Source organism: Chlorocebus sabaeus, chromosome 13, assembly GCF_047675955.1.
Source record: "Chlorocebus sabaeus isolate Y175 chromosome 13, mChlSab1.0.hap1, whole genome shotgun sequence".
Lineage (NCBI taxonomy): Eukaryota > Metazoa > Chordata > Mammalia > Primates > Cercopithecidae > Chlorocebus > Chlorocebus sabaeus.
The window spans coordinates 59,439,180-59,454,526 of record NC_132916.1 but is presented as its reverse complement, the minus strand read 5'-3'; the positions used below and the strand labels follow the sequence as shown (position 1 = coordinate 59,454,526).

General features: G+C 36.2%; 1 protein-coding gene across 3 annotated transcripts in view; it reads left to right on the top strand.

Annotated features, from left to right (window-relative positions):
* The window catches only part of HBS1L (HBS1 like translational GTPase), a 93,333-nt gene extending 79,131 nt beyond the window's left edge, over positions 1-14,202 (top strand). For all 3 annotated transcript variants that reach the window (XM_008006962.3, XM_073022486.1, XM_073022487.1), the window contains 3 exons: positions 9,128-9,228; positions 12,361-12,505; positions 13,545-14,202. In XM_008006962.3, coding sequence (XP_008005153.3) covers positions 9,128-9,228; positions 12,361-12,505; positions 13,545-13,556 — 258 coding nt within the window. In that variant the 3' untranslated portion in view covers positions 13,557-14,202. The remainder of the gene's footprint in view (positions 1-9,127; positions 9,229-12,360; positions 12,506-13,544) is intronic.
* The last annotated feature ends 1,145 nt before the right edge of the window (positions 14,203-15,347 follow it).

Genomic DNA, 15,347 nt, shown 5'->3' with positions numbered 1-15,347 from the left:
AAAAGGCATTGAGAAGATATTTCATGATAAATAGGATACAAAGTAATGATAATAAAATTTATCCGGGGAAAAATGATAGATACATTTTCACTGTGTTCTAAAGTTTACCTAAGTTTTTTAGGTTGAATCATTCTGGGTTTCCATTTTGTTTAATATGTCGATTTGCAGTTTTTCTGATAATAAAAGTAAGAGATTGTTTAGAAAATTTTTGAAAACACATAAAAATATGGAAAATAAAAATGCCATATGTTTGCATAATCCATAAATATGTATCTTTACATGTCAGTGTGTTTTAATGTGAGCATATTATCCACCCAGTATGTGTATATACTGGTATGTACTGGGTGTATTCTGGGGCTCCTAGATAGACAGTAAACTTTAATTGTGCTGAAGCAACACATTCAGACCCTGCATGTTATAAGGTTGGTTTGCCAGCGTCATTTGAACATATACATTTTATGGGAAGAGGGAGATTTTATACACTAATGTTACCTGCCCTGAAAAGCTGTTACTTGTTAATAGTCTGGATTTTTTGTTTTATGTGTAATTGTTTTGAGATATTTGGGACCATACTCTTATAGTTTGGTACTTTGCTTTTGTCACATGACGGATGACCATTTTCCCATTAGACTTTTTTTTTTTCCTAATTAGCTCATATAGTACAGATTCTGCATGACAGTAAATGTTTCTCAGTGACGTTTCTACCATTTGATGCATCTTTGAAATAAAAGTAAGACTTTTTAAAGTTAGCGATAGTGGTTTAGAGGTTGGCAATACATTTATTTGGGTCATTTATATTGATACACTTATATTTGAGATAATCGTGTACTTTATAATTCTTTGTAATTATTTCTACGTTAATTTGATCATGTAAAATTATATTTTAAGGTGCTATTTAGGTACTTTACTTTCATAATTATATTCCATTTCTTCCATACACTAAAAAAGAAATGAAAGCTTTAAAAAATATTACTATAGTTGAAGATACTTAAATATTCAGAATTCATGTATTGATCATCAAGTAACAACAAGTTAATTGTTGTGAGCAAATGGAACTCATTCATAGAAAGCAGTATGTCCTATGGGGCAAAGGAGGGGTTGGTTACTGCATATTTTTACTCATGCAGTAATAATATTCGCCAATGGAGAGGGAGAGAGGTCAAGAGGTCAGTAGTGACTTTGAATAGTAATGTTGTCTACCTGACTACTGTAGTTTCTTAAAAATAAGCACGAATTGCAAGTTTTTCAGTGTTGCTTTAGGAGATTCTACTGGCATATATTGATTCAGAAATACCAGGATCAAATTTGTTTCAGAAAAAATGGTCATATTTTGTCAATCTACTCCCTATGGGAGAAAAACTTCAAAAAAAATTTTTTTTAAGCAAACAAAGGTTTCCTAAGCTATTAACATTTTCCTATTTAGGGACTAATACCATAATACTACATAAATGTATTTAAATTTCCCCTATTTTATTTCAGTAGCTTTGGGGAACAAGTGATTTTTTCCTTTGTTTTTTATTTATTTGTCAATTTTCTTTTGACTTTTTTTTTTTTTAACCAACTAGTGGTTTTTGATTACATAGATAAATTGTATAATGGTGAAATCTAAGATTTTAGTGTATCCATCACCCAAGTAGTGTACATTGTACCCAAGATGTAGTTTTTTATCCCTGACCCTCCCCCAAGCCCTACCCGCTACTGAGTCTCCAGTGTCCTCTATACTGTTCTATATGTCTTTGTGTACCCATAGCTTAGCTCCCACTTTTAAGTAAGCACATATGCTATTTGATTTTTCATTCTTGAGTTACTTCACTTAGAATAATATCCTCCAGCTCTATCCAAGTTGCTGCAAAACACACTATCTCTACCCTTTGTATGGCGGAGTAGTATTCCATGGTGTACATATACATTCCCTCTATCCACTCATTGGTTGATGGGCACTTAGGTTGGTTCCACATTCTTACAACTGTAAATTGTGCTGTGATAAACATATGCATTCAGGTATCTTTTTGACATAATGACTTATTTTCCTTTGGGTAGATACCCAGTAGTGAGAGCACTAGATCAAATGGTAGATCTACTTTTAGTTCTTTGAGAAATCTCCATACTGTTTTCTTCAGAGGCTATACCAATCCACATTCCTACCAGCAGTGCACAAGTGTTCACTGCTTCATCGCATACATGGCAACATCTATTGTTTTTTGACTTTTTAATAATGGCCATTCTGGCTGGAGTAAGGTGGTATCCCATTGTGGCTTTGATTTGTACTTCCTCGATGATTAATGATGTTGAGCATGTTTTCATATGTTTCTTGGCCATTTGTATGTCTTCTTTTGAGAAGTGTCTCTTCATGTCACTTGCCCATTTCCTGAGGTAATTGTTCAGTTTTTTTTTTTTTTTTTCTTGCTGATTGGAGTCTTTTGTAGATTCTGGATACTACCTGTCAGATGCATAGTTTGCAAATATTTTCTTTCATTCTGTGGGTTGTCTGTTTACTATATTCAGGATTTCTTTGCTGTGCACTAGCTCTTTAGCTTAATTAGGTCTTATCTATTTATTTTTATTTCCATTGAATCTGCTTTTGGGGTCTTAGTCATAAATTCTTTATCTAGGTCAATGTCCAGAGGAACCTCTCCCAGGTTTTCCTCCAGAATTTCCATGGTTTCAGGTCCTAGATCCAAGTCCCTCTTGAGTTGACTCTTGCATATGGTGAGAGATAGGAATCCAGTTTTCATTCTTCCATATGTAGCTATCCAGATTTCCCAGCATCATCCGTTGAATAGGGTGTCCTCTCCCCAATTTATGTTTTTGCATGCCTTGTCAAAGATCAGTTGGTTGTTAAGTATTTGACTTTGTTTCTGAGTTCTCTATTCTGTTCCATTGGTCTATGAATCTACCTTTATACCAGTAACGTGCTATTTTGGTTATTATAGCCTGTAGTATAATTTGAAGTAAGGTAATGTGATGCCTTCAGATTTGCTTTTTTCCTTAGGATTGCTTTGGCTAATTGGGCTCTTTTTTGGTTCCATATGAATTTTAGAATTGTTTTTTCTAATCTTGTGGAAAATGATGTTGGTATTTTGACAGGAATTGTACCAAATCTGTAGATTGCTTTGGGCAGTGTGGTCTCTTCCACGATATTGATTCTTCCATTTCATGAGCATGGGCTGTATCTCTGCTCATTTGTCATCCATGATTTCTTTCAGCAGTGTTTTGTAGTTCTCCTTGTAAGAGATCTTTCACCTCCTTGGCTAAGTACATTCCTAGGTGAGTTGGTTGGTTGGTTTTGTAGCTATTGTAAAAGGGATTAAGTTCTTGTTCTTGATTTGATTCTCAGCTTGATTGTTGTTGGTGCTACTGATTTGTGTACATTGATTTTGTAACCCGAGACTTTACTGAATTCATTTATCAAATCTAGGTGTTGTTTGGGTGGAGTCTTTAGGGTTTTCTAGGTATGTGATTATATCATTGGCAAACAGAGATAGTTTGACTACTGTTTTCCAATTTGGATGCCCTTTATTTCTTTCTCTTGCCTGATTGCTCTGGCTAGGACTTCCAGTACTGTGTTTAATAGAAGTGGTGAGAGTGAACATCCTTGTCTTGTTTCAGTTCTTAATGGGAATGCTTTCAGCTTTTCCCCATTTAGTATGATGTTGGCTGTGGGTTTGTCGTATGTGGCTTTTATTATTTTGAGGTATGTTTCCTCTTTGCCTAGTTTATTGAAGTTTTTATCATTAAGGGATCCTGGATTTTATCTAGTGCTTTTTCCACATCTATTGAGATGATCATCTGGGTTTTTTTTTTTTTTACTTTTAATTGTTTCAGTGATGAATCACATTTATTGGCTTGCATATGCTGAACCATTCCTGCATCCCTGGGAGGAAACCTCCTTGATCATGGTAAAATACCTTTTGGATATGCTGTTGGATTTTGTTTGCCAGTACTTTGTTAGGGATTTTTGCATCTATGTTTATCAGGGATATTGGTCTGTAGTTTTCTTTTTTTGTTATGCCCTTTCCTGGTTTTGTTATCAGGGTGATGATACTGGCTTTATGGAATGAGTTAGGATTCTCTCTTTTTCAATCTTTTAATAATTTCAGTAGGATTGGTGTTATTTCTTTGAATGTCTGGTAGAATTTGACTGTGGATCCATCTGGCTCTGGGCTTTTTTGTTGTTGTTGGCAATTTTTTTTATTACTGATTTATTCTCACTGCTTGATATTGGTCTGTTTAGGATTTCTTATTTCTTCCTGATTCAAGCTTGGAGGGTTGTATGTTTCCAGGATTTATCCATTTCCTCTAGATTTTTCAGTTTGTGTGCACGGACGTGTTTATAATAGTCTCAAATGATCTTTTGTATTTCTGTGGTGTCGTTTATAATGTCTCCATTTTCATTTTGAATTGAGCTTATTTGAATCTTCTCTCTTCTTACTCTATATTTTTTTAAGTGGAAATAATAGAAGAATGGATTAGACTTTAAGTTAATTTATATTTGATTTTATTATTTTATATATATAAAGCATGGAATTTACCACTTTTAAGTGTACAATCAGTGGCATTAAGTACCTCCACAATGTTGTGCAGTCATCACTACGATTCGTTTTTTTTTTTTTCTCTTGAGATGGAGTCTCACTTTCGCGTCCATCCTAGAGTCCAGTGGCACAATCTTGGCTCACTGCAACCTCTGCCTTCTGGGCTCAAGCAGTTCTCCTGCCTCAGCCTCCCGTAACTGCCTCAGCCTCCCGTAACTGCCTCAGCCTCCCGAGTAGCTGGGACTGCAGGTGTGCGCCACCACCGCTGGCTAATTTTTTGTATTTTTAATGGAGACGGGGTTTCACCTTGTTGGCCAGGCTGATCCCGAACTCCTGACCTTAGGTGATCCACCAGCTTTGGCCTACCAAGTGCTGGGATTACAGGCGTTGAGCCACTGCGCCCAACCAGTCATCACTACTATTCATCTGCAGAACTTTTTCAACATCCCAAACTGAAAATCTGTACCCATTAAACAGTAACTTCCCATTATTTGTTCTTGGTGTCCCCTGGTAACCATTCTTCTACTTACTTTCTCTGTGAATTTGCCTGTTCTAGGTTCCTTATGTAAGTGGAATCATACAATATTTGTCCTTCTGTGTCTAGCTTATTTCACTTAGCAAATTGTTTTCATGGTTTGTCCATGTTGTAGTGTGTATCAGAATTTCATCCCTTTTTAAGCCTGAATAACATTCCATTGCATGTATATACCACCTTTTAAAAATCCATTTATCTGTTGATGCACATTTGGGTTATTTCCATCTTTTGGCTGTTATGAATAATGCTGCTGTGAAAACGGATGTACAAGTATCTATTGGGATTCATGCTTTCCTTTCTTTTGGGCATATGCCTAGGAGTGGAATTGCTGGATCATATGGTAATTCTATGTTTAACTTTTTGAGGAACTGCTAAACCATTTTCCACAGGGGCTCTACCATTTTACATTCCCACCAGCAGTCCATAAGGGTTCTTTTTTCTCTACTTCCTTGTCAACACATTAAATAACAAGTTTTCTAGGAGTGGGGTGTGGGAGAAGGATTTTTAAAAATATAATAGGCAAACTAATAGTTGTTAAGTGGTGTCTTATGGTAGTTTCGATTTGCATTTCTCTAATTAGATGCTGAACATCTTTTCATGTGCTTATTAGCCATTTGTATATCTTTGAGAAATGTCTTTTTAAATCCTTTGCACATTTTGAATTAGGTTGTGTTGTTATTAATAGAAATTCTTAATATCATCCCCTATTACATACATGATTTGCAGATATTTTCTCCTATTCTCTAGGCTGCCTTTTAATTCTCTTGATAGTGTCCTTTGCTGCACGAAAGTTTTTAATTTGGTTGAAGTACAGTTTATTTTTTCCTTTGTTGCCTATGTTTTTGGTGTATTATCCAAGAAATCATTGCCAAATCCAATGTCATAAAGCTTTTGTGCTACGTTCTCTTCTAAGAGTTTTGTTGTTTTTGCTTTTATATTTAAGTCTTTGATCCATTCTCAGTTAATTTTTGTACATATGTAAAGTAGAACTTCATTGTTTTGCATATGGATATCCAATTTTCCCAGCACCATGAGTTGAAAAGACTGTTCTTTCCCTATTGAATGGTCCTGGTACCCTTGTTGAAAACCAATTGACTATGTGTTTGTTAATATTTTTAAAATACAGGTTATTTAGATAATTAAGGAAAATAATCTATTTGGCCACCTAACAGATTATGTAGCCCATTTGAGTTTATAAAACACTAGATAATTTGATTCTTATAACACTACATGAAGTCTAGAATCCCAGCCTTTACCTGAAACCCTTTAGGCCAATGGTTTTAGTACTCAGAAATGTTAGAACTTTAGAAAGGTAAATAATGCATAAAGTTACACAACAGAAGGGAACAACACTCTAAAATCAAAATATTAATGTTTCTGCACCAGAACTTATTAACACTAACTGAGATAAATTAAGATCTGTACATTGCCTCACTTCAAGTCTAGTTTTGCACTTAAATGGGCTTGTTACAGACTTAGGAAAAAACTTCAGATTTTCAGTCTTTTGGGACTTGGGAATTGCAGATAAGTGATTGTGGACCTGTATTAGTATGGTTCCCATTTGTAGTTAAGGAATTGAACCCTCCGAGAGGTTGTCCTATATGAATAATAAGTGATTAAGCCAGGACTCCTTATTCGTTACCTTTACTCTGAAATCCAGTGCCTTTTTTTTCCTATTACACTATGCCGCACATTGCTTTGAATTATAGATTACTTTGGTTATATATAATCTGAATTAAAATGTTGAGATAGTATATAGTCACTTCTCTCTGTTATTTTCGTGTAATAATTTGTTTGAGCTACTATTTGCAAGATACTGAGGAGATAAAAAGACATATGAGACCTAACTTCATGCTGCCACCACCCATCCTTTGTTCACCCTGATTTTACCTGGAATGCACACGTAGCTCACCAAGGGTAGAAAGAACTTAATTAGGTTTGTGTGCTTCTGTTCTTTCAAATTTGGCCATGGAGGTTGGTTCCAGTTCCTTTGTCACACCTTGGCTAAGCGAAGTGAATCCTACTTGTTTACATAAGTTGTTTGTTACAAAAGAAATGTTTCTTAGATACTTAGACTTATATTTATGTTATGTTGATACTGGTTAAGACCTGAATGCTTTGAATGCACAGAGGTGTTTCTCACCACTTTGCCATGCGTTGTGGCAAGTTTTTCACCCCCAGTAGTCAGTTTTTAATTCTTTTGGAATCTTTCTAGTTCTGACTCCTCAAGTGCCATTGAAAAATAAAACCACTTTTGTCTTTTTGGAGTAATGGAGGCTCAGCTGTGCCTTTTTGTTTTGTTTTGTTTTTTTAAATTGAATGAGTTGGTTTAGAAAGTTCCCAAAGTCTAGGATTGTGCATCTACAGCCCCTCTTGCATTTCTGTTTTCTGAATGTGCAAACTGTTTTGGCTAGGAAATTCCAGAGTAGAAGTGTCAGTGTTTCTACAAACAGCATTAAATGGTCCTTATAAACCAATGAAACTTTGATAGTTCTGATATGTCCTGGGAATTGGTCTTTCTAATACCTCCAAACTGTAGACATATTACACACTTCATGCTTATTGCACACTTATTATTTGAGCGAGGATAGTCAATCTATGTTCTGGTTTGGATTAGGGTGTATCCAAACCTTAGCTTCATCTTCATGAAGTGAAAGGTTCCATTTGTATGATTTCTATAGGCCTCCTTGTAAACTCAAGTGGGAAGAGCTTTCAATTTGTATTTTCAACTGACATAAGCCTAAAATTCAGCTCTACACGTAGCATCATGGCCACGTTAAATTGCTTAACCTTTTTTATTTTAATTTTCCTTACATATAAAACATGGAAATAATAGCTAATATATAAGACCATCAATTAACTGAATGCTTACCATGTGCCAGGCACCACTTTAAAATAACATTATCTGATTTTCCTCATTTCAGTGATAAGGAACCAGAGGCTGGGGATTTTAGGGGTGGAAGATTGTTAAAGAAATTGCGCCAGGCCAGGCACAATGGGTCATGCCTGTAATCCCAGCACTTTGGGAGGCCAAGACAGGCGGATCACCTGAGGTCAGGGGTTCGAGACCAGCCTGGCCAACATGGTGAAACCCCGTCTGTACTAAAAGTACAAAAACTAGCTGGGTGTGGTGTCGTGCACCTGTAATCCCAGCTGCTCTAGGGGCTGAGGTAGGAGAATTGCCTGAACCTGGGAGGTAGAAGTTGCAGTGAGCTGAGATTGCACCACTGCACTCCCGCCTGGACAACAGAGCAAGACTCTGCTTCCAAAAAAAAAAAACGCCCCAAAGTTCACACAACTAGAGGTGATTTGAACCCAGGTCTGTCTGACTTCAGGGCCTACTATAGTGGCCGCATAAATTAAATAGAACTTATAAATTGTATTATACAATGCTTGTACCCAGTGTAGTTAAAAATGTTATTGTCCTTCCTCTTTACCTCTGATTTATTGTAATATTCTTATTCAACAATGAATACATTAATTACTGTGAATATGGTATTATCCCCCTCTCTAATTTGTATGAGACAATTCATATTCGTTGAACATCTACCATGGCAGGCACTGTGTCTGATCTATTTAATTTTCATCATAACACTGTAAAAGCCTACTTACTTTACACTTGAGGAAACTGAGGTACAGACAGATAGAAGAGAAAGAGTTGAGATTCAGTCCCAGGTTCTTTCCCCACTACTACTTATAATAATAAAAATGACAACAACATTTGTTCTAAATGACGAATTATCTTACTTAATCTTTACAATAACCCTAAGATGTTGTTACCTTCCATCTGTACAGAGGAAAAAGCTGACAGGTTATGCACTGAGCTAAGTTGATACAGCAATTGGTGCAGTAGAAATTTGAAATGCCTCTCATGACGTTTTTCCCCTTAGTAAGTTAAGTAACCACCTGATTAGAGTGGTGGGACTTAGAGGAAGCAACTGGAGATCCTGAAAGACTCCAAGCAGTAGCACTGAATTGAAGATAATTAAGTGTAAGTGCCAAAAGAAAAGGACAGCGATACTATGCAGATTTTTAGTGTTATAATTTTTTTTTGTTTTAGGTGCTGTTACACTACCAAACTGTCAGTGAACCCGCTGTTATTAAACGATTGATTAGTATCTTAAACAAAAGCACGGGTGAAGTCACAAAGAAGAAGCCTAAGTGAGTGTTTTAATATAGAAATGAAAAGCAATTTAAGCCAATTTTTTAAAGTTTAACTCATTTGTGTAGTATTTCTCTTTGTGGTAAGTGAAACCCGTTTTTACTTGTTCCAGAAATTATTTTTTTCAAGGACTAGATTAAAACAAACATAAAAACAAGCAAGTATTTAAGCTCTTGTTTAGATATGAATGCTAGATATAATTTTTGTTATGTGTGGTGGTGGAGGATGTGAATTATAAATAAATGTAAATATAAGCTTATATATGTATGTATATTTCAAGCCGTAGATACTGATGATGTGAAAATAAGGGCATTTCAAAAACCAGACCTACGTTTTAAAAAGTATGTCTAGACACTGGTTCCAAATTTCTACTGCGTGTTTAACTTTCTTGTCACCTCCTTAATAAGATCATTCCCTACGCTAAGCTAAGAAGAAAATAATCTACACACTCTGTAGTGCCTGCTCTTTTCCCATCTGGAAAGTTTTTTTTTTGTTTTGTTTTTGTTTTTTGCTCAAAGTCTACGTGGAGCCTTAAATTGAGGTGATCAGCATCCTGTTGGGCCTGCTGATTAGCATTAATGTCCAGGCCTAGGTGTGACACTTTCCCTTTGGCTAGGACAAGATTGGGATTTTTTAAGTACTTCCTCAGAAACTAAGTATGTAAATAAAAACAAAATACAAAACTGGAGATGAATGTTACAAAATAGATTTCTTGGCCGGGCACAGTGGCTCATGCCTGTAATCCTAGCACTTTGGCAGGCAGAGGCAGGTGGATCACCTGAGGTCTGGAGTTTAAGACCAGCTTGGCCAACATGGTGAAACCCTGTCTATACTAAAAATACAAAAATTAGTTGTGTATTGTGGCTCACAACTGTAATCCCAGCTACCCAGGAGTCTGAGGCAGGAGAATCCCTTGAACCCGGTGGGCAGAGGTTGCAGTGAGCAATGATCGCGCCACTTCACTCCAGCCTGGGCAAAAGAGTGAAACTCCATCCCACCCCCCCCCAGATAAAAGAAAAAAAGAAAAAAAAAGATTTCTTTTTTTTTTTTTTTTTTTTTTTGAGACGGAGTCTTTGCTCTGTCGCCCAGGCTGGAGTGCAGTGGCACGAACTCGGCTCACTACAAGCTCCGCCTCCCGGGTTCACACCATTCTCCTGCCTCAGCCTCCCGAGTAGCTGGGACTACAGGCGCCCGCCACCTCGCCCGGCTAGTTTTTTGTATTTTTTAGTAGAGACGGGGTTTCACCGTGTTCGCCAGGATGGTCTCGATCTCCTGACCTTGTGATCCGCCCGTCTCGGCCTCCCAAAGTGCTGGGATTACAGGCGTGAGCCACCGCGCCCGGCCGAAAAACAAGGTTTCTTACCCTAATCCAAGTTAAGGCTAATTGCAATTTGGTTTGGCTGCTTTAGCTTTGGGGTTTCCCTTCCAACGTCTTTTCCAATAACATCTCAAGTCCCCTTTTTTTCTATCCTTGGTGTTCCTCATCTTTTACACCTGCAGAAGAGGCCAAACGTGGGTAGTGGGTTAATAGGCTGACTGCAAGTGGAAGAGGAAATCTTACATTGCTCTAAACCCTTGCCTGTTTCACTGTTAGGAGGAAGGGCTACTTTACCTCTCTTCTAAAGGTAGATCTTTATATTTAACCTGAGTTTTTAGCTTCTGGCATGAGTGTTTGCCATAATGTTCTGAGAAACATGGTATTATAACTATACGACTAACATTTCTTGAGGACCACTATTTTTTAGGCTGTATCGTGAATGCTTTCACATGATGTATATTCTTAGCAGTCCTGTGAAGCATCTAGCAAGTGACACAAAGCTCAAGTGATAGAGGCAGGATTCTAACCTGGTCAGTTGGTTTACATAACTTATATTCTTTTGTTCAGGAGCCAGGTTGTTTGACCCAGACAATTGATACAGAATTTTCAGTCTGAAATTGGCTCATCATATATAATCCTGAGTCTTCCCCTCCATGCTCCTGCTACAAAATCCTGGCTCAGTGATGGTAGAGTTTAACATATATTCTCATGTTTGTGTTCCCTGTCAACTTATTTGTAGCTTTATCCTTTTATTTTGCACAACCGTTTGGCCTTTCCCTTTCGTTCCTGTTCAGGTACGTTGTAGGCTCTTGATTATGCAGAATGGAATTTAATGTTTTAGAAACTAAATTAGGAACAAGCCATGTATGTATTAGATGCTCTCCTTCCTGAGGAATGAACTTAAGCCTAAAATTGTCCAAAACCGATATTTAGAATTTTGGGTGTATTTTTTTAGAACCTTCTTTTAGTCTGTCTGCCCCAGAACCAATCTTTCAAAAGGAGAGTTTATGATTTCTGTCCACTATACTTCTAGAGTACATCAAAATTAAATTAGAAAACAATTCCAAAATGTCCCTTTTTAGGTTCTGCCTCTCTCACTAAGTCTGAGCAGGACCTACCCTAGAGATTTTTTGTTTACTTATTTTTATGAAACCATTTACAGTCTGATCCGTGCCAGGTCTTCCTTCATATTTTACAAGTATCATATTGTGGAAAAGCTACTTATGTGATTTTTGTCCTGAACTCTGCTAAGGAACTATTATTCCTGTGTGTGGAACAGAGAGATTGCTTGCTTGATTGAGGGTAATCTTAGCAACAACAGATTGATTGTCCTCTTTACAGGTAACTTCCTAATACACATTCCCCAAATTACAGTTTTACTAGGAAAGACATAGGGCATTATATTCCACTTTGCAAATACTTTTTTTTAATAGAAATAAGCCTTAGTATAATTTTCTTTATTAGATAATTGAACTCACTTTCTTGAGGGAATGAAAGAAAAAGCATTTCTTTCATGAGGAGGGGCCTTAAGCATTTTAGGCTATAGTGGTCCTGTAAGGGATAGAGTTATATTTGGAAGATTGGTAAAAATGAACTACCTAATGTTTCTTAAATCTAGAATTACCCCTCATTTCTTTCAACTAAAGCAAAAAGTCCAAAGACATATATTTTTATTAAAAAAATATTTTTCTTGTTTTTGAAAGATGCAGTTGATATGTTGGTTAAATGTGAAATATTTGTTTTTCAGGTTGTTATTATTACATTTCTTCACGTCTATCATATATTCATTTGTTCCTTTTTTTTGTCTGAATAGGTTTTTGACTAAAGGCCAGAATGCATTGGTAGAGCTGCAGACACAAAGACCAATAGCTCTTGAGCTATATAAAGACTTTAAAGAGCTGGGGAGGTTCATGCTACGTTACGGTGGTTCTACAATAGCTGCTGGTGTTGTCACTGAGGTATTTTATTTTAAAGTGACTCATTATATATCCATAGTTATGATGCCTTTTCTTTTTTACCTTTTGGGAATGAAAAGAAAGCATTGAGGGAGTGAAAGAAGAAGCGTTGATGAGGAGAGGCCTTACGCATTTTAGGTTGTAGTGGTCCTTTAAGGGATAGAGTTATATTTGGAAGATTGGTAAAATCTTCAATGAGATTTTATGGCTTAAAGGAAACACAGCTATGCTATTAGAATAAGAAATTAGAATTTATATTAAATTCTAATTGCTGGAGAAAATAGCCAGAAATGAACCAGAAAATTTCAGTGATTTAATTTCTTCTACATTATCATAATTAATATGAATCTTATGAATATTGTATTTTAAAGGGTACCTCATTACTCCACATGATTGTTTTCTGCCTAAAACTAGTTCATTTAATTGGATATAACATACTCTTTAAATTGCTTCCAAAGTGAGTTACACATATCTTGAAAGGTCTTTCTTTTAAGTTGCTAAAGCACCAAGAAACTATATACATCATTTAAGTAAAATGCATATGGAAGGCAGTGTGGGGTGGAGGTGAAGAAAACAGCTTTCAGAGTTACACTGCCCGTTTGTGTTCTTGCTCCACCAACTTTTAGCAGCATAAATGCATTTCTTCTTCAATTTACCTCCTTCAGTATAAAAATAGGATAATAGAATCTACCTCCTAGAGTTGTTGTGAAATGAAATGATAACGTGCAAAGAACTCGGCACAGCAGTCGGCACATACGAAGCATCCAGTATGGTAGCTGATGTCATCAACATCACATTTAATCTATCAAGGCATTCTTTCTAAAAGAGCATTCTAAAAATAAGATAGAGTTGTTTGTGGAGAATAATGGAGAGAGTATAGTAAATTGCAGAAATAGCATGACTAGGAAAGGAAGAAAGTTGCAGAACAAATAAAAAGATTTTCTCTTGATATAATAATTCTTTCACTGTAATTTTCCTGTTGTTGTTCTTATAATGTGATTGATTAAGTGATAGCAAATGTCTTTTTTTTTTGCTTTAACAGATAAAAGAATGATGGGTCAGAATTTCTGCCGTGTTTCCGGATACAGTGAAATAGCTAACCTCTGTTTCAAAGAATCCAGTCATTAAGTCAAAGGAACAATGTGCAATTGATTTTTTTTTAGATGAGAGGAAAAATTAAAGCTAAAATTAGCTGCAAAGAAGTATTAATAATCACCTCTGCAAAAATTATAAGTTGCCAACTGGCAAAGAAAGGCTAATGTTAAAAACAACTTTCCCTTTGAAATGTTAGTAAATGGATTTACTTCGCTGAGATTTATGGCAAGTGTCAAAAATAGTATCCGAAGATACTGAATCATCATGAAATGAACTCTACTTCTGGCCAAAGCACAATGTATTTGTAGTTTTCTCTTTTGATTCAATTATACTGCACATGTTTTAAGGAAAAGTAACTTAATTGGGTTTTTCAGGCAGTTGATATTTGACCTAAGCGTTTTTTTTTTCTGGTTAACGCTAAGAAAAGATTTGGGGAAGGTTATAATAAAGGTATTTTGTGGTGACCATAAGAATGTCCCTCCCCAAACAAGTAAACTTGTGAAAGTGTAATTTGGAATTAGTGGAAGCTGTTCCTTTGAAAGCCAAGATATTATTTAAGTTGTAAAGCCAGCTAATAAAATGCCTTAGTTTGAGCATAATACAAACTGCGTTTTATTCTTCAGACATTTATGAGATTCTCTAGATGTTTATGAGATTCTCTGCCACTAACATTAAATATGATTTAGGGGTTTTGTGGGATCTTTTCCACCTAAGAGTTTCCTAGCTCTGTCACATGAATTATTTTTTATCCTAATGGCAGATCCAATTTCATCTCATCCATTTTTTTAACCATAACTTGCTTTTCCTATTCTCACTTTTAGAATTACACCTATGATGGCCCTGTCTTTATCTTGCTTGCCTTATAAATTATAAGTCCTCTGTGAGTAAGTAAGAGTCATATTTTTCTTTAAGGTTTCAACAACAAACCCCAAAGTTTACTTATTTAAAAACAGGTATTTGTTGAGGTGCCTCCTGGGTGCAAGGAGCTTTAGAGTAGATTTTGACCTCAGCTGAACCTGGAACTCTGATCTAATAGACTATTTATGATAAGCCTTTTTTTTTTATTATTATTAAATTAGAAAGCAGTGTGATTTGTATATCGATGGTTTAACATATACAACAGCATTTCTTTTCCCCACCACTTTTCATGAACCTGAGATTTTGAACATAAGCAATAACATCCATATGATAAAGTAGGCAGATTATACATGTGCTGCTTATTGGATGATTACCAAGTGAACACACTTGGTATATGTCTTTACCAAAATACATGTGTAGTTGTCACTTCAGAGTAAATTCACTGAGTTAAGAAACTTTTATTTATATATTAATATTAATCAGGAATTTAACAGATACATGTGACAGAAATCTAACTTCAAGTGACTTAAGCAGCAAAGAAAAATTTTTGAATGACATAACTGAGAAAATTAGAGGTAGCTCTAGCTTTGATTCAGTTTAAATCGAGCAGCTCACCCAATGTTAGCAAGGACTCATCTCCACTCTGCCTTCCTTAGTGCTGGTTTTGCCCTCAAACTATGCAGAACTCTTAGCCGGGCACGGTGGCCCACACCTGTAATCAAAAGGTGGGACGCTGGGTCGGGAGGATAGCTTGAGCCCAGGAGTTTGAGACTAGCTGAGGCAATATAGTGAGACCTTGTCTCTATAGAAAAAATTTAAAAACAGATCAGCTGGGTGTGGTGCCACATGCCTGTAGTCCCAGCTACTCAGCAGGCTGGGGTGGGAAGATCAC